This window comes from Propithecus coquereli, unplaced genomic scaffold (assembly GCF_000956105.1).
Source record: "Propithecus coquereli isolate 6110/MARCELLA unplaced genomic scaffold, Pcoq_1.0 Scaffold70, whole genome shotgun sequence".
Classification (NCBI taxonomy): domain Eukaryota; kingdom Metazoa; phylum Chordata; class Mammalia; order Primates; family Indriidae; genus Propithecus; species Propithecus coquereli.
Genome location: NW_012153063.1, coordinates 6051845 through 6071315, shown reverse-complemented (window position 1 = coordinate 6071315; position 19471 = coordinate 6051845). Strand labels below are relative to the sequence as shown.

At 34.3% G+C, this 19471-nt stretch overlaps 1 protein-coding gene across 1 annotated transcript in view; it reads left to right on the top strand.

Moving 5' to 3' along the window:
* The window catches only part of ERBB4 (erb-b2 receptor tyrosine kinase 4), a 399926-nt gene that overhangs the window by 367917 nt on the left and 12538 nt on the right, over positions 1 to 19471 (top strand). The window contains exon 13 of the mRNA XM_012661216.1: positions 737 to 907. Coding sequence (XP_012516670.1) covers positions 737 to 907 — 171 coding nt within the window. The remainder of the gene's footprint in view (positions 1 to 736; positions 908 to 19471) is intronic.

Sequence of the window (19471 nt, the reverse complement as noted above, 5' to 3'; positions counted from 1 at the left end):
GTATCAGTAGTATGACATGAAGAGGAAAGCCAGGTTTTAGAAGATAGATATTTCTAGCTATTTTCCCCCAAAATTAAATTTCATGAACTGAAATTTGTTTTACAAAAAAATCACATAACTTTGAAAATACAAAGAAAATTAAGAAATGAGGCAAGAAAGATTATAACAAGGGTATGGGTTTCTCTCCCATACCCATTTATGCTATTTGCCACTTGGGCTGTGATTTTGAATGCCACCACTTTGACGATGTAGCTGTTTTGCTATAGAACAAATTATGGGCCTATGTGTCCTAATAATTCTACAGCATCAAACCAACCAAATAAAATAAAGATTGACAAATAGATTTCCTTTCATTATTTATATCTTAAAGTCACAACCCACAAACCACATGGATTACACTGAATTATGTTACACTGAATTGTGACAATGAACCATTATTCTCAGGTCTGTATTGAATTTTGCCTCTCTAAAAACATCCTTAGCATTCTGCTTTATTCTTCTCTGACGGAATATATCGCATTCTTCTTGTATTACATTTATTTATCTTACCCTGTCATAGATAAGCACATTATAGGCTTCTTTATGGCTAGTGGTTGTGCTCAAGAATTTTTTTTTGAAATGTGTGCATGAATTTTTGAACCATTTGTTATGACATTACATAAATTTGTTGCAGAGACCACGTATTTATGATGAAGGGAAGAATCACTTTTCGTGTGTCTGTTGGGCAATCTTTTAGGGTGATGATCGTATGAAGCTTCCCAGCCCAAATGACAGCAAGTTCTTTCAGAACCTCTTGGATGAAGAGGATTTAGAAGATATGATGGATGCTGAGGAGTACCTGGTCCCTCAGGCTTTCAACATCCCACCTCCTATCTACACCTCCAGAGCAAGAATTGACTCAAATAGGGTAAGAAGGAATTATATACAATTATTTCTAAGAAATAAAATGAAAGAGATTTATAAAGAGATGATAGCACTAAAATTTCAAAATAATTATATAGCTCAAATCAATGTGATGCCTACATTAAGAATACACCATATTCACAAATATGTGCCAAGATTGTCATATATAGTTAATTTGGGAAGACAAACATGGACAATACAGTATGTATTCTGCAGTGCCTTCAAGATTTCAAACAAATCTTAATTTTTAAAAACCGATTCAAATAAAACTGTATATGTGTATAAATCAATGAACATTCTTACCAAGTAGGCTTTCTACGTTTCTTTCTTAAAAAGATGCTAAGACTTATTAGTCAAGAGGTAACACAACTACAACTTTGTTTCACTTGTTTAAGAAACATTAAATATTTTCTGTCAAATTGAAGTAGAAACACAGAAAACTGTGCAATCCTTTGAACTAAATCAATCATATTGAGAGAGCTGATGAATCGTTTCTAAAATGTACTTTTAAGTTTTGAAAGAAGCTTCTGAAAAGAATTTACATTTTATTTTCAATATTAAACCCACTCTATATGGATGCCATTCCTTCTCTGAAAGCTGCCAAATCCATGTACTTGTTAATTTTTTAAAATCCACCCGTCATTCCACATATATTGCATACCTCTGCATGGGAAGCATTAGTATACATTTGAGATCCAAAGAATTTTGACCTAACTCCTGCCTTCGAAAAGTGTCCACCTTTAATAAAAGAGTCACACAGATATAGCAAGAATCATTTAAGTAATACTTACCTAGTGTTTACAACACATATATGTTAACTCTTAATCTTTACAAGAACCTGATAAGGTTCTGTTGTTATTATCATTCCCTTCTTATAAATGAGGAACCTTGCCACAGAGAAGTCAGGTAATTTGACTGGTATCACACAGCTAGCCAGGGCAAGAACAGGATTCTAACATAAGTTCTGTGTCTCTGCTCTGTTATGCTTTTGCTTCACAGTTATTGTAACATGTTATTTTCATGATGTGATTATTTTTCTTGGCATCAACCTGACTGAGACTTGTCTTATTTGGGAAATTCCCCAGATGATTTTCTTATAAAATGCATCCCTTATCCTGCCCTATACCTTTTGGCCATGTACCTCCGTTCAAAAGGTCTGATACAGAAAGAGGCAGAGATGGAGGCCTCAATTAATTTTTCTTTTCTATGAAAAACATGTCATTACATATTGAAACTGAAAATCCAATCATATGCCCAATGGGGAGGAGATAACTAAAGGTTTTAAAAATTAAATCACCTGACAGGTAATGAGTTTCAGTCTTTTGTTCATGGCAAGGAGAAAAGTCTTTAAGATGTATAAAGGAGGCTCTTTGTTTTTCCCTATGTATATTCTAAAAAATAATCAAATTATACCCTTCTATTTATAATTTTAAATGACAAATTCATTACTTTTGATTATAATAGTGATTTTTTTTTTAAAAGTGTTTCTTCCTTAACTTGAAATGCTATGAAGGCCAAGAGCTTCAATCTTTTTTTTAATAAGAATTCTCAAATTCCAACTTTTTGTTCATTTTAATTTGTGATGTTCAATGCAAGGAATTCTTTTTTTAAATTTATTTTAACAGGTTTAGGGGTACAGGTTGAATTCTATTACATGTATATATTGCATAGTGGTAGAGTCTGGGCTCTTGGTGTACCCATCATCTGAATAGTGTCCATTGTACCCCATAGGTAATTTTTTATCCCTCAGCTCTCCCACCGTTCCCCCTTTTGAGTCTCCAACGTCCATTATACCACTCTGTGTGCCCTTGTATAGCCATAGTTTAGCTCCTACTGATAAGTGAGAACACGCAGCATTTGTTTTTCTGTTCCTGGGTTAGTACACTTAGGATAATGGCCTCAACTTCCATCCAAGTTGTTGCAAAAGCCACTATTTCATTCTTTCTTCTTTGCTGAGTAGTATTTCATGGTGTATGTACACACACACACACACACACACACACACACACCACATTTTCTTAACCCACTCATCAGTTGATGGGTTTTTAGGTTGATTCCTCATCTTTGTAATTGTGAATTTTGCTGCAATAAAAGTATGAGTGCTTTCTGATATAATGATTTCTTTTCTTCTGGGTAGATACACAGCAGTGGGATTCAATGCAAGGAATTCTTAATAAAGGTTTGAGCTAACTAAATGGAATAAGTGAGACAAAGTAAAAATTACATGAGAAATTATTTGTCCTTTAGCCATCATTTCTTATTCCACATTATTAAACAATGTTATCTGTAGACTTCTTTTTACTTTTTCAGTTCTTGGAAAAGAAATTCTGCTTAAATATCATTTTATTTGGGGGCACTAAAAAGCCTTATTAGTTATCAATATTGTTCTAATTTTTTATATCTGACCTTATGTAGCTTTTATTGCAATTTCTAATTATGTGCAAATGTTGTTTCTCCCCACCCTTCTTTCTTATAAGGCTAAGTTATGTTTCTTTGGAGTCAGAAAATAAATTATAGATTATGTGCTAGTGGAATATCTTAAAGGGAATTTTTATCAAATGTCTCTTAAGCATATTTGATGGACTTTAAAGCCAAGTAATAATTCATTTTTAAAATGTAGACACCAAACCTCACTAACTGAGAAACTTAGGTAATGTGAATATCTCCAAGACTTTGTTTCCTTATTGTTGAAGTAAACACAATAGTACCTATCTTATATGAGTGTTAGGTAATTAATTTTTTTTCCCCTGGGATTCATGAGAGCTGAAGGTAATTAATTTTTAAAAATCTGCAGAGTGTCTATAGTACCAGGCAAATAAATATTTATTACCTTCATTTTAGAATCATATTTCATTTTTACTTTTTGTCAGTATCATATATTATAAATAATCACCCTATCTTATAAGGTTTTCTACCCATAATCTATGAAAAGAGTGTTGATGCAATCACCACTTGGCAAGCAAATTATTTCTGCTGTTGTGTTCTAATAGAAAATAAGTTATAAAAGTTTATTTTTCTATATTTTTTTGATTATTTTAAATTCTGTATGTATTTTGATAAATTGTAACTTTAAAGTAATGACTCAATTCAAAATGTAATGTTGATGTTTGTCCAGAAAGTGAGTGGATACAAATGCAAGTGCTGCTAGACAATACTTATCTAATTTATAGCTGATATTATTGTTAGATATACTTTTAATATTATCTCAAATATTTTTATCAAAATAATGTACCCAGAGCACTTACTCTAACATGACGTAAATAGGAGAACATAAGAAGCTATTTAACTTCTGTAAACAATTCTCTACATCTGCAAAATAGGGATTAAAAGAATTTCTCACAGAACATTGTGAAGATTAATTTTGTATATGTGAGCATGTAGCCATTGACGGACCTGTGGTAGATACTCTATAGTGTGGAAATAAACGAAGATTAGCCAAATGAGGAAAGCAGAGTCTATTTATTCAGAGATTGCATAGCAAGGGAGTCAGACACCATCACTTGCATTTTGGCAGAGACTGGAAAGGCAGGCAGAGGAGTGGGAAAGCTTTACAGGGAAAAAAATTTTCATGTATGTGCTGATTGGAGGCTGTCAGCTTGGTAAAGCTGTAGGCAGGCTAACTAGAAGTGATGGTTAGGGGTGCATATTTGGCTTTTTCCAGTTGGTCCAAAGTTGGAAACAAGCACAAAAATTAGCTGTCAATTGTTAATCAAGTTCTGGTCATTTGGCCCCAATTGTTATAGACATTACTGTTTAGCTTCTTAGATTGTTACTAGAGATAGCAATCTGACTTCTTGCAAATCTGATTTACAGAAGACTAGCTTTCTGGGCTGTTTATTGTAGATAAGGGGGTTCATTTTCTGGGCAGGTTGCTGTAGGTTGTGGGTCAGAGTTCTGTGTTTATATATGATCTTGTCATTGTCCCTTTGTATATTTAGTCTATCAAGAGGTTTTAGTTTCCATTGCTGCCTTCCTCTCTCTAGATATATTTATTTAAACACATACTGCCGAATATATTCAATTAAATGTTCAGTACAATTTTAAAATTCCTTCATAGGTTTTTTTTTTTCTGATGATATGAAAAAGTTTGGTCTTTTTCTTTTGAGTTACCTGGATTTATATTTGTTTCATATAATGAATTATATATTAAATATGATAGCAAATGAATAAAAATAGCTAATAAAATGGATATGGCTGAAAATGTTTTAGCTTTTATGATACTAGAAAATTTAATTAATGTAAAAGCTTCCATGTATTTTTATAGAGGAAAATATGAATTTAATGTGACAGGATCATTGTCATTTGTGAGGAATAGTTTAAAGATTAATTGTTCTACCTCTTTCAAGACATACCAGGTAACTCTCAATTATCCGGGCCTGTGGAATACAGAGGAATTGCAGCTCCTCCACACTGGTGAAGTGGATAACCCACAATAGACCTATCATAATTTAAACTCTTCTCCACTTCTTTTCTATTTGCAAAGTAGTAACTATATTAATACATTTGCGTTTTTCTTCCTCTTTTTGCACTCTCCCTCTCAGGATAGATTTATAGATAAGTTGAAAATGGATAAAATATAAGCAGAAATGAAGGATAAAAAAATTAAAGGAGTTGGATATCTAAAAATTTGATCAGTTTCTAAATCATTGAAAGTAAGCTAAATATTTCAACTGCTAAGAAAATGTGATTTTATATACTTTATTTTACACCACTATCGCTTTGCCCTCAGATTAAATTTCATAACTTTAATATAGATATTTTAATAAGGTTACCACATGCAATGTAATTACCTTTGACATTTTTATAAATTTAACTCCTCCCCCTCCAAAAGAAATATAAGCAAACCTTTGGTCTCCCCTATAGGATTACAATATTGTGCTATATATGCTTCCTAATGATACATAAACTAGTAGAAATTCAAGCAAAATGATAATACAGAAACAATGATGTCATTCTCAATAATGACATTTGAAAATGTAAGAGTTTCAATTGGGTTTGTCTTTATACTCCAATAAATCAAAATCATGATCTCTTATTTTATAAAATAATAAAAATAGTAATAATATCAACGAAAACTTATTGAGTGCTTACTGTAACTCAGGTAGTATGCTAAGTGCTTTAAATTAAATATCTTATTTTTATTTCACAAAGCCCTGGGAAGTAGGTACTGATGTTAGTCCCATTTTAAGAGTTAAGAAAATTGAGCCATGGAGAGTTTAGGTAAACATATGAATGATAAGAAGAGCTAGAAATTGAGTCCAGATTTCAGTATTTCTCATTTCAAGTTACTATCGAACATCTTGCTGCTGATGAAAGCTAACACTTTTCATTCACCTGATGGTAATATGGATTTAAAAAACTAAATTACAAGTCAGAAATCTCAAATTCTGGAACCAACTTGATGACATTTTAGCCTCAGTCATGTTTTAAAATTATCTTATCACGAAATGACTTTTCAAAATAATGATTATATTTCATGCATTTATACTGTAATTTCTTCCAAGAAATATTTAATTGAAAAATTACCAAAAGCATTTTGAGTTACCTTCATACACAACTTTTTTTCTTATGTGATTGAACACAGAAGAGAAAACCCTATGGACATAAGTTAAGGAAGTATCTCCTAGCTAAATGATGTAGTGGGAGAAATTTGTGATGATATAACAAGGTTACTCTGGTTGCAATTTACCGAGGATCAATACCAATTCCAACAAGGGCTGCTACTTGATGATAAATGATTGTAGTTTCAGCATATTGGTTTTACATTTTGTCCAAGATATGTCAAGGTTTCCTACATGGTATCCTTGACATGATACTTGAGGGATTTTTGTTTGTTGGTATTTTGTTTTTTAATATATTAAGCCAAAAGAAGGAGTTCTTATTAAGATATTCCATATCACTAGGTTTGTTATTTGTTTTTAGAGGCAGGGTCTTGCTCTGTTGCCCAGGCTGTAGAACAGTGATGTGATCACAGCTCACTGCAGCCTCAAACTCCTAGGCTCAAGAGGTGCTCCTGTCTTGGACTCCCAAGTAGCTGTAAGTGCATGCCGCCACACCTGGTTAAATTATTTCTTGTAGAGACAGGGTCTCGCATTGTTTCCCAGGTTGGTCTTGAATTCCCAGCTTCAAGTGATCCTCCCACCTCAACCTCCCAAAGTGCTTACAGGCAGAGGCATGAGCCACCATGCCTGGTCTCACTCGGTTTGTTTTTTAGTCTCAAAATGTTCTTCATCTAAATAGGAATCTTTTAAATTGTTCAATTTATTATAATGAAAAAGTAAGTGAATTAATATATTGAATATTTCTTATAGGCGAGGCACTGTGTTTAGCAATGAGAGTACAGAGTTAGAAGACAGAGCTTCTACTTTTGAAGAGTTTATATTCTAGTCAAGGAGATGATATTCTGAGAGATACATGCCAAGTATTACAGGAAAAAGACAAAGGAAACCAAATCAATTTAAGAGGTTATAGAAAGTTATCTTAGCTGTACCTTTGTGGATGATGAGGATCTAGTTTGGAATAGACATAGAGTTTTGGTGGAACAGATGTGAAATGAGTCACAAGAAAGGCGAAGGAAAAAAAAAAAACACAAAAAACCCCACCATGAACAAAGGTAAAGAGATATGTTTTTAAGTTACTTTTAAAATCCTACTTTTTGTAATATTTCTATATTGCATATGCTTGAGAACTTTTATTATCAGAGGAGTTGGGATAGGCTCTCTCCCAATTTGCCTAATTTTTTTGTCATGATTATGAAGCTTAAAACGTGGTTTTGAGATGTCTTGCTCCTAACTAAATTATCCAATTCAAAACAAAATCCTTTCTTGGACATCCTGAAAAACAGCTCTCAAATTTCCTGTCTTCTGTTTCTCCTGCCATGACTCTAATTCAGGTCCTTACCACTTCACAGAAGTCACTACAATATATTCGTAACTGATATCCATTTTTTTTGCAAGTGGACTCAATTTCTAAATATAGTGTTTACATTGTGCCAGAAGAAAGACAATATTAATGAATATTTCCAGTGCCTGATCATTTATTGGCACCAATTTCAGTTTTTTTAGTCCTCGTCTATTTAGAGTATAGCTTTCCATTATTTTCATCAGTGGAATAAACTTGAGTGATACATGTTTTATGAAGTCCCCCTTTATATGATATATAATCCTATTATCACTAACAGTTGAAGGATTTTTGAACATTTATTTTAGGAAATGCCTTGGTCATTACAGTTGACCAGTCACTGAAATTTATCTTCCACTACTCTATCTCACACACACGAAATTGCTCAGAGCTGCAAGCATTATCCCAACGTTGAATTCTTTAAAAATATAGCTCACGTTGGTGTTTCTGTTTTTGTTTGGAAGTATGAATGGATAGTTGATTTATTTTAACAAAGAGCTATCTATTCTTAATGTATTATACATTTGTCTCTTGCTTTCAAAGAGGAACCTAATGTCAAATTACATTCATTTATTCTTCCAAGTTTTTGAAAATTACAAGGATATCAAAAATGGTGCTGATTTCTCTGATTTTCCACTGATTTGAGGAAGTCCCTCATCCTCTCAAATAGTTAATTTATATATAGCAAAATATCGAGTGACCTTTTTGTGCAATGCCTTCTCTACCAGTGACTTTCTTAAAATCTGAATATATTATTTTAGTTATGCTACTCTGCAAGATTTACTTTTCCTTAACAAAGTACCTCTTTTTTTTTCTTTTTATCCATTGCCGTTGTTCTTTTATTTCTCCTTGACTTTCTAAAAATCCTCATAGAATTTAGTTAATAACATCTTATTAAACATAATGGCAAGCCTTCTATGGTACCAGCTATGCATTCTTCATTTAATCCTATCTTTAGGAGTTGCAAACAAAATTAAACTAATCCTCAATTTCTTAAGTAATGAAGAGATAATTTTTAGACTTCTTTCTCAAATCTATCTCCAAGTATTATCTTCTAATAGATTTGGACTTTGCATGATACCTCTTTGTTATAGTACAGGATGAATTCCTCTACAGTTGTTCCTTTATTTTTCTGGGAATCTGCGTTTTCTGTTGGTAAAGAATTTCCTGTACTCCCTTCAACATTTCCCCTTATGCAAAATGTCAATTCTTCCCCCTCTCTCCAATCTTTAAGCAAAGTCTAGTCCTCCATGTGTGTAAAACTAATGCCTCCATCTGTAATACTGATGGATATAAATGCATGTTTATACACCTGATAGAGGTGAAACGTTTCCTATGGCACAGTAAATCACAGTGATTTAACCCCCTCATCCAAGCTGAGACAGCAGCCAGATATTTAGAACTTCCCAAAGTTGGAGAAGGAGGAGGGGTTGGCAATAGAAATATTAAAAAAAAAAAAACTTTAAAAAACAAATATATTTTTCTTGTATATAAATTCCACACTCCCATTTACACAGAGATACCAGGCTCTCTGTACCATATTGACAGCATAATCTTTTTCCTTCTCATTTGCCACTTGCTTTTCCTTCCTTTTCCATAGCCTGTAACATGTCCTTCTCTGGACATTTGTTTCAATCAAATTTTCCCTGAATAGAAATATAGCTAGAGTGGTTTGTCCTTGGCTCTAGTACATAGGTCAACTTTAAGTGTAGTAATTTATGCCACTGACGTGCTATTGTAGTATGAAGTGGATGCATAAGTAACTATGTACTCGTGGTGTGTCGGAGCTGCAAGAAATCTTACAGACCTTCTAGTAAAAACTCTCTCATCCTACAGATGTATAAACTGATACTGGAAAAGATAAAACCCATCGCCCAGTGTCCTTGTGCTTCTAAGGGAGAGCTGGGGAGCCATGCTCCACTCTCCAGTCTGAGTCTAGTACTCAGTTCTCTGTTGGTTCTGTCAGGTCAAAACCATAGAAATCTTGATTTTGACTTCAAGTCTAATGAGATTTAGGATCATTTGGTTTAAAAGGCTCTTAACAGAAATGCAATGAGAAACCCAAGCCCCAGCTGCTATTCTGTCTCCTCTGTGCCTCTGTGAGACTCCCTGGAATCAAGAGTTAATGGTTCAGGAGGATCAAATAGAGTTGATAGAGCCAAAGTCAAAGCAAAAAAGCAAGGATAACACTGTCTACATTGGGACTCAATAATTATAATACATACTTGAAGATAAAAGGATCCTTATAAGTTTAACAAATGTTTCAAAAATTTCAAGCACACACCTGAATTTAGCTACCATATATTGATCACGTATTCATGCATTAGGCTCTGCTCTGGGCTTTTTACATTTATTAACTTCAACCTGCATAACAAGGGTAAGGGAAAAGCACTACCATTCCCGTTTTACAAAGGCAGAAAAAAAACCAGAAAGAGGCAAAATCTTTTTGCTTCCAGCTCATATGGTAGAACGTGAGATTTGACCCCAGATCTGTCTGGCCTTTATTCTATGCTTTTAATTCCCACCCTTCATTGGGTAAAAGAAAAGGAAAGATAAATATATCATCTCTAATAAATAACAATTAAACAAAATATAAATATAAGCCTAATAATTATTCAAATGAAGTTCATTAAAAGATTGATACAGATTTCTAGTTTCTTTAATTTGTTTTTTAAATATTTGGGACAATTTTTATGAAACTTTTTTTTACTCTAACCCACAAAATAATATTTTGAAGAACACCCTTACCTCGTCACATCCTCGAAAAGTCTACTGCAAGCAATGTAATAGGAAATCAAAAAATCACTTTCATTCATACACATAAGTTATAGTTGAACAGTGCTTTAAAGTTACAAAACACTTTGGCATATTGGCATTTATTTTCACACCAGAATCCCAATTATAGAGTAGCCAAAATTCCTGGCCTCTTCAGTGACATGGTAACTTGGTTCAGAGCTTGGCATCTACCAAACCAGTGTCAGGTCTTCTGGCTCCAAGTAGGGTGATTTATTCATTCAAAAATGATTCACCTGAAAGAACTTCTTGTACTTATTGTTTGTAGCTTCTTATCAGTACCGGATTTGATTACTGCCAGACATGTTTCTACAACACTGAGACAACATGTGCCGTTGAAACACTGCTTGTGTGAGGGAAGTCTGGCATTAAAGAATATTTCAAAGATCTTTATTTTACACTTGAGTAATTATCAGCCAGTACAAGGTGCCTTTTTGAACAACCGGAGGAAGCTTCTTCCATTCTTTGTTAAAAAGTGCTAAAGTAGAAAATCAAAGCTAGAAAAGGAAACAAAAAGGAGGGAGAGACAACTATAGAAGATACTTGGATTTAGAATGATAAGGCATGTTTTATCTAAATCATTTAGATGGTTAATTTTTAGTATTACTGCCACAAGATTTGCAGCTTGGTTTTAAATTATCAGAAAAATCTCATCAAGAAGCCTATTCTTTACTGTCCAGACCTAAAGAGTTCAATTGTGAGTTTCTTTACCCTTTACATAATAGAATTGGGACATTATCATCAACTTTCTATTCAGATTTTTTGGAGGTTATTTATGTATGTATGTATTTATTTATTTATTTTTTTTACAAATCCATCTTTGTCTGCCAGAGCTCCCTGTTCAGGCCAGCCTGCTATGATGATTGCTTCTGCAAAGGCTTGAGAGAGAGGGATGTTCTATTTCATTCTCAATAAGGATTGATGGCATTCTGAGAGGCTCAGAATATCCTTTGATTACTCCACGAAAGAGAATGGAGACGATGGTTGTGGATAGTAGGGGGTGGGCTTGCTCATCAGCTTTCCTTTGTGCACTTTCTGCAGTTGAACATATCCTAATCACAAGTATCTTGTGTTTCAGTCCCTTTCCTCGCTCACCTGCCCACATGAAAAGTTCCCTTTTCAGTTCAGAATTCTGACATACCAGCGTGTTCTAAAGAGAGGCTAATTTGTGCTCTGTAGTTTTTACTCAGACACTGTAAATGAATGGCTGTGGACCAGCCTCTCATTACACTTGAGCAAAAGCTGAATTGAGAGGTTGGTAGAATACCATGGGAAAAATTCCAAATACTACAACCATTTCTCTTGCTGCAAAATATTCTACATTGTGATGAAAGACATGGTGGAAATCAGAAAGGGAAATAAATTGGAAGTTTAATCTACAACCAATTTGGTTTGCTTTTTGCAACAATAATCACAGACATTGTTTAGTAACATTTAGACTTGTTTCCTTCCCTGGAAGAAAAAATGTTTAAAATTCCTAGCATATTGGAGATATTGAGATATACATAATTCATATTCATTTTGAGCCTGGTATAGTCTCTTTTTAGTTAGAGCCAGGTATTGTAGTTCTATGTTAAAGAGACCATGCTACTGAATATTTCTGGGTTGAAATGATTAAATTCATCCTTTTACTCCTAGTAATTACACATATTTATAAGAGTATCAGATTATTCAAAGAGTAAATAATAATAGGTAATACCTATTATCCCTTATCTTGTGCCAGTCTAATATGAATTATTAGTTTATTAAACCTCATGAAAACCCTTTGAGTTTAGTTTTTTCTCTTCATTTTTACAATTTTAGTATTTACTATTGTTACTATTATTAATATTGCCTATTCACTGTTTTATCACCTATTTAGTATGTGAGGAAACTGAGGCACAGCTATTAGATGACAGAACCCAGCAGTGTGGCTCTAGAGGCTGCACTCCTCACCACAATGATACATTGCCTCTCACTCTGCCTCTGACATTTCTTTGCTGTTTAATCATAGCTATAAAGTCAGTACTCGCTACTTTAAGATGAGTATATCAGTAAAGAATTTTGACTTTCTGAATTTTGTTATCAGATTCCTCATAAATGTTAATTTTGATCTTTAAGGGACTATCTGAATTGTCTTACTAGTAGCTGCTTATCCACTAATTCAGATTTAGAAATTTCCACTTACCTCCATCAAATAATGATTAATTCAGGCAAGTAGCAAAGAGCATCTCTTCTTTCAATGCCTTATTCATTCATCAAACATTTATTTAGGTATCTACTATGTATCTGATCTAACTGATTGCTTACTAGGGCCATATCCAATCCTGCCCTCAAGAAACTTACAAATAAGTAACTAGCCAATAAAATGCAATGAGAAATTGTAATAATAGGAACAGAGAGAATGCATAAGGGATCATTTGAGCAAATAAGGGAGTTTAAGCTGGGGCATGGAAAGGTCAGATTTGGCTCCTAGTAAGAAAATTCTGGCAGCTTTTTGATATGTGAGCTAAAACAAAGAGAGATTAATTTATTTCCAGAGTCAGAGAAAATAGAATGGAAAGTTTGATGTAAGTGGTGGTTTTGAGATAGAAACAACAGGATTTGGATACCAATTGGATGTTGCAGAGTGAGATGGAGAAAATTCAAGGGTGACACCACATTTTCTAATTTGGCAACTAGGAAGATGTTAACATTACAATTAGTGTATGAAAATGGAGTAGAATAAGCAAATTCAATTAATATTTTGGAATATAAGTAGATATAGTCATTAAATAGTGAGGAATATGTGTCTAGAGCTCAAATGGAGTTAAATTATGATTTGGAAGCCATTATTATCCTAGATTCATGACATACTGCTATTCTTTTTAAGTGTAGTTTCAGTAGAATGTAGAACTTGTAAGGAGGAGAGTACAATCGATTGAGGAGTGAGGCAGGAGGTGTGAATCTCTTTGGAAAACTCTTCTATGTGAAGGGAAGACAGGAAACAGAATGTGAGTTCAGTGAGGAAGATGAGTCAGAGGAAACTTTCTAGAATAATGAGCACCTGAACATTCTTAGGGATGAGTGAACTAGTGAAATAGTGATGACGGAAGATAATAGGAAAGGGAATAGGTGGAGAAAAGTCCAAAAGTTAGGGGAAGATAGGTCGCCATACGTTTGTAGAAAAGTTCATCTTAGGCAAGAAGTAATTTTGGCATGAGGAAACTTAAGAATGAAATTTTAACACATATGTCAGATGGGACTTTCTCTGTCCCTTGAGCACTAGATAGAATTTTATTGAACCTAAATTCACAGATGGAAGACATTCAAACTGCTTCCCTATTTTTTCTTTTAATTTACTGGGGATAAAGTGCTGAATGAAGCAATTTAGTAATCTGGCAACATAGCATACCATGGGATCTGACTGCTTGTACTTAAATCCAGGCTCCCGTACTTACTAGTTGTGTAAACTTGGCTACTTACTTAACCTCTCAGTTTACTCTGCTCTAAAATGAAGATAAAAATAATGTCTACCATAGATGTGTATGAAGATTTAGTGCAATAATATAGGTAAAGCTCTTCAAACTAACTATGCAATATCTGTTAGCTCTTCTCTCTTCCCAGGTTCCGAGTTCCTCATGTGGTGTTGCTCTCCCACACTTCATTGGTTCTCACCCTTTCTTTAATTTCCACAACTCAGTCCCTTCTTTCATTTCTCCAACAACAAAAATAATTCACACCAAGACTTTGTGAATTTGGTAGATTAGATTGAAAACAGAACTGGTGGACTCAGTTGAGGGTTTGTATTATAGAGAATACAGTTGATCTAATCCTTTTCTGTCTCTGCTGTTCTTAGCTCTGTTTCCTCGCAGATTGATAGGGGACTCCCAAATTTCCTCTCTCTCTCTCTCTCTCTCTCTCTCTCTCTCTCTCTCTCTCTCTTTCTTTTGAGACAGTCTCCCTCTGTCACCCGGGGTAGAGTACGGTGGCATCATCATAGCTCACTGCAACCTCAAACTCCTGGGCTCAAGTGATCCTCCTGCTTTAGCCTCCAAAGTAGCTGGGACTACAGAGACCCGCCACAATGCCTGGCCAATTTTTCTATTTTTAGTAGAGACAGGGTCTCACTCTTGCTTAGGTTGGTCTAGAATTCTTGAGCTCAAGCGATCCTCCCGCCTCGGCCTCCTAGAGGGCTGGGATTACAGATGTGAGCCACCACACCCGGCCTAATTATATATAATTGTGTAAATACTAACATCGTGTATCTACTGTCAATTGACCTTTATGCTAGGTTCTTTGCATACATTCTTATAAAATATAATACTAACAAAGAGGAGAGAGCATTCTTTCCCCATTTTAAGCTAAGGAAACTGGGACTCAGGTTGAGTAGCTTGTGACATAGCTAGTAAGTGACACAGGAGTCAAACCCACATCTAGCTTACTTCAAAACCCACACTGGAAAAATAAAATAAATAAATAATATTAATTGAGGTGCACGAAAAAGGCAGAAGAACTGATTGAATCAGAGAAAGGAAATCAATGAATCGAAAGAATAAAAGGCTGTAGTCAGAGAAAGAGATTTTTTTTTAATTGGTGATGGGAGTTTTTCCCAGTGATGTTAAGGTATAGCCACATGGTAGATAAAGCGCAGTAGAGATAAGATTGTAGGCAAGGAAGATGCTCAGGAATTATGCTTCATATATAATGTATTCAGTGGGATTGCTGGTGAAAGGTGTTGAAACTGGGCCAGGAATGACTGAGTAATCTGAGTGACACCAATGAGCATGAAGAGTCTGAGTGCTGGAAAGTACCTCCAAAGACTGTAGATAAGAGTCACAAAGATAAGGACCTGTGGTATAATCATTTAGCATGAATCTCCAAAGGAGGAGGGCTTGAATGAATTTTGGAGTGTTATGATCTGGAACCTTATAGTGTATTAACCTTGGCTCAGATGCTTCAGTTAAATCGTGGAATAAACATTCTCTACTACAGAAGATATTCCAAGAAAGTCATCCGGATGTGCACGGTGACTTCTCATGGATGCTACATTTTTGATAAAATGTAATTTTGATAAAAATAAATGGTAGAGAACATTTTCAGAAACAGGGAAGGTTGAGTAGGGACAGATCCAGGTTTGGCGGAGCCAGACACTTATAATTGAGAGTAGAGATAGAGCATCTTTAAGGAAAAGAAGGCAAAAATAAAAATTTCACTTTTGCAAATTTCATAAAATCCCCAAATCATGTGAATCTATGACTTGAGTTCTTCACCAGGCCTTGGAAGGGGGCTATAATTGAAGGTTCTGAGGCTTAAGGTTTACTGCTTCAAGGTAAATCCACCTCTGGATAGAGGAGATTAGAAAACATATAGGAGGAATCGCTGTCAGGAATTAATGTGCTTCTAGTTTCAAACAGCTTGTTAGTGATAGCTTCCTCTGCGGCTTGTGGTATTTAGAACCTCTAGATGAGTGAGCCATACCCCGGAAGTTTAATATAATAATGAAGCACACTTTATTTATTGTACTTCCTTCCTCTCTTCTGTGGGAGGATGGTCCAACACGTTTAAAATTTTATTTGTAGGCTGATAAACGTTTTATGAATGTTCACCTGTCTATAGACTTAGGATGAGCTTGTTACTTGTTTTTGCTCTTCTCTTGACCAGAATTTCCAAGCAGGAGAATATGAAGGCATTTCAAAGCAAATAATTCACAGCCTGGGCTGGTGTCAAGCTCTCTTGGAAATATCTTCTCCTCCTGCATAATTGACATTCAATGTGTTTTCATATGGCAACAGACTGAATAAAAATTACAGAATTGCTGCCAGTATGATGATATTACTTCTAATTGCTTTCACCTAAGCTTTTGGTCACTTTCCAATAAGAATTTAAGATCAAGTACAAGGAATGATCAAAATGTCCTCTTGTCATTTATTGCTCTAGACAAGGGTATCTAGATCTAAATTTGTTCACCAAAATCTGAGCTACTGGGTATCTTTTTAATACTTAGGTAAATAAAGCCTGGAGAAATAAAAGAGGTAGGGTACTAATATAATTGGTTGGTTATCTATTTAAGGACCTTGTTATCCTAAAAAATGGTACTGATGAATTAGATACAGTTTCTAAAAGTCTTAGATGTATTTATAAAGGATAAAAACGGTAAAAGTTCCTAAGAGAGCCTGGGATGCCTACTATTTAAAACTTACAGCAAAAGAGACAACCATACTCTTCCTTGTAAATATATTCACAAGACCAAGTATTACTATTTTCTTTCGTCAGAACATAGCTGCACCTTGGCTTAATATCTTTCTTTAGATATGGTAAATAATAATTGTGCTAGTAATATAATACATGACAAAGTGGCCTAGGAAATGCAACAGATGTTTTTCTCATCTCTCTAGTACTTTTTTGTTTGTTTACTTGGTATTCATCAGTAGAATAGCTGGGATACAGAATATGTGGAAAAGTCTGATCTATTTTATTTCCTCCCAGCTCCAATTTATTTATCAAATTACTTTAAAGTTGCAAATCTAAGCATCTTTCTGTAGTTTGGCTTTCAAGGTGTGTCTTTCTTGAAAATGTTTTTATGTTTTTAAAATCTATAAAATGCTTCAGATCCCAATTCATTAAAAAGGTGACACAGGGGAATTCTGTCTCCACCAAACAAGGAATGAGAGTTCAAACATTTCCTCCATGACTATGTGCCTTGTTTAGTTTATCAGCTTTCCCTGAAAAGATAGGCAATCACAGGGAAGAAAAAAATGCAATTGAAGCGCTGAGGACTTCTCCTTGGCCTATTGGCAATGCTGCAACATGAATTCTGCAACATATCTTATTAGGAGTCTGTCTGGATGCTTTCAATTGTTCAGCAGAAGTGATTCAAAAAAATTCGAAGCCAATACACATTCTGCCAAAATGTGAATTTCCAGTGTTTGTGTTTCATCAACTCTCTCACCCTTGTCATCTAAAGAAAACAAAAATAATAAAGATTTTATTTCGGTTTCTCATAATCTCTACTGTTAGGTCATTCAGTTAATTTATTTTCGTTGGTTAAGGATTATATTATTGGATATTTAATATTTATCTTTCTATGTCTAAGTGGTGAAAGAGTTCTAACAAATCTTGCTTTGATTACTGCTGCACTAAGAAAACCATAGTATTTTTAATTTTCAAAGCTATGTTTTAAAATGGCTATAAATGATGTCTTAATCAATATACATTCAGATAAAACTCGTAAATTATTTTTCACTACTTTATTTACATTAATAACAGAAATCATTTTGTACAGTTGTTTCAAATAAAATTTGTGATACAAAATTTGCAAAATAATCTCTATCATCCCACAGATAATCCTTTAGCTGGTATACAAGAAGTGTATGCTTATTTGGTTTGTAGCATTCGAGTTCCTTTTGTGTGAGCGATACTTGGAGAATTCAGCATTCTGCTCTATTTTCTTTAACCTACTACGGAAAGAAAACATGTTGCACATTTATATACTACATTATTTTATTCAAAGATATTTGGCATGAACATGAGCATATAAAACTCATAAAGCAGTTAGGACAGGCATTATTATTCCCATTTTACAGATGAGGACACAAAGCCTAGAGAAATACTTACCTATGGCAACAGAGATGTTGTGTGCCAGTGCTTTCCTCGAGTCAAGCACACTTCTGCAGCTACTTCCTTTGCCAGAGACACATCCTCTATAATTTTGATTTAGAATTTCATTGACTTATAATTTTGATTTTTCTGTACTACTTAGCCATGATCATCTTAAAAATATTTTTTGAAAAATTTAAAATAGTCCTTCCCTATATGTCTGTTCTGTACACCACAATGTGGAAACACAGCTGGGTGGTGTGTACCACTTGTGGAGAAAGGATACATTTTGCATCTGCCTATAGTTTCTTTATCCACAAAGTCTGTCTTCCTTCTTGTTCTTACTTAAATATTTATATTCTTCAGGGATAAAGCTAAAACCTGGTTTCCTAGGCCTCCAAAGCATTAGGAAATATGCTGATGTCTCGAGGGAGTGGTGTTCTACTAATGATAGAATCCTAAAGTTTTATAGCTGGATGTGAAATGTCCATTGCATTCGGAACCACTCACCACTTGTAAGAATACTTTTTTAAAATTTTGCCATTAGAATTAAGATTAAAAACAATGTCTTCAGAAATAGCAACTGATATTGACAAGAAGAGTGAGTGTATTAGATATAATATTCACATACTTGTAACTGGATTCAATTTCACTCTATCTGCAGAGTAAGATTTGAGTTAATATATAATTTTAAGAATGCTAAAAATCTACATTCTTCAAAACGCATCTGACTGACTGGATAGATCTCTGAAATTCTCATTAATTAGAGCCTCTCTGTGGGTTTAAGGCATCTTTCTGTCTATCCATCCTTTAATTCGACATAATTTTACTGAACATCCACCATGTCCATGTGCTAGGTATCAAAAATATAATAGTGAGTTAGAGTGAGTCCTCTTCCAAATAGACTCATAGTCTAAGAAAGAGGACATACTAAGAATGGAATAAATAAATAATTCAAATACAGTTGATAAATTGTGGGGCACATAATGGGTTCTTGATAAATATTTATTGAATCGATAATTAAATGTAATCAGGGTAATGACAATTTTTCATGGGGTTAGTTCAATGTTACCTGAGGTAGGTCCATCATGATCCACTAACACCAATTTGAGAACATTCTCCAAATTAATTTATCAGACTAAATAGATGCCCTCTGGCTTAGCTGAAGCCACATCCCTGAGGAGAGGATAAAAGTATAGACAAGAAAAAATGTTTTGATGTGAGGTACTGACTCAGAATGGGACACCTGAAATGAGAGGATAATATAGTTATATTTCCTATAGCACCAGGGAAGGAATAAATGGGCCCAGGAATCTGT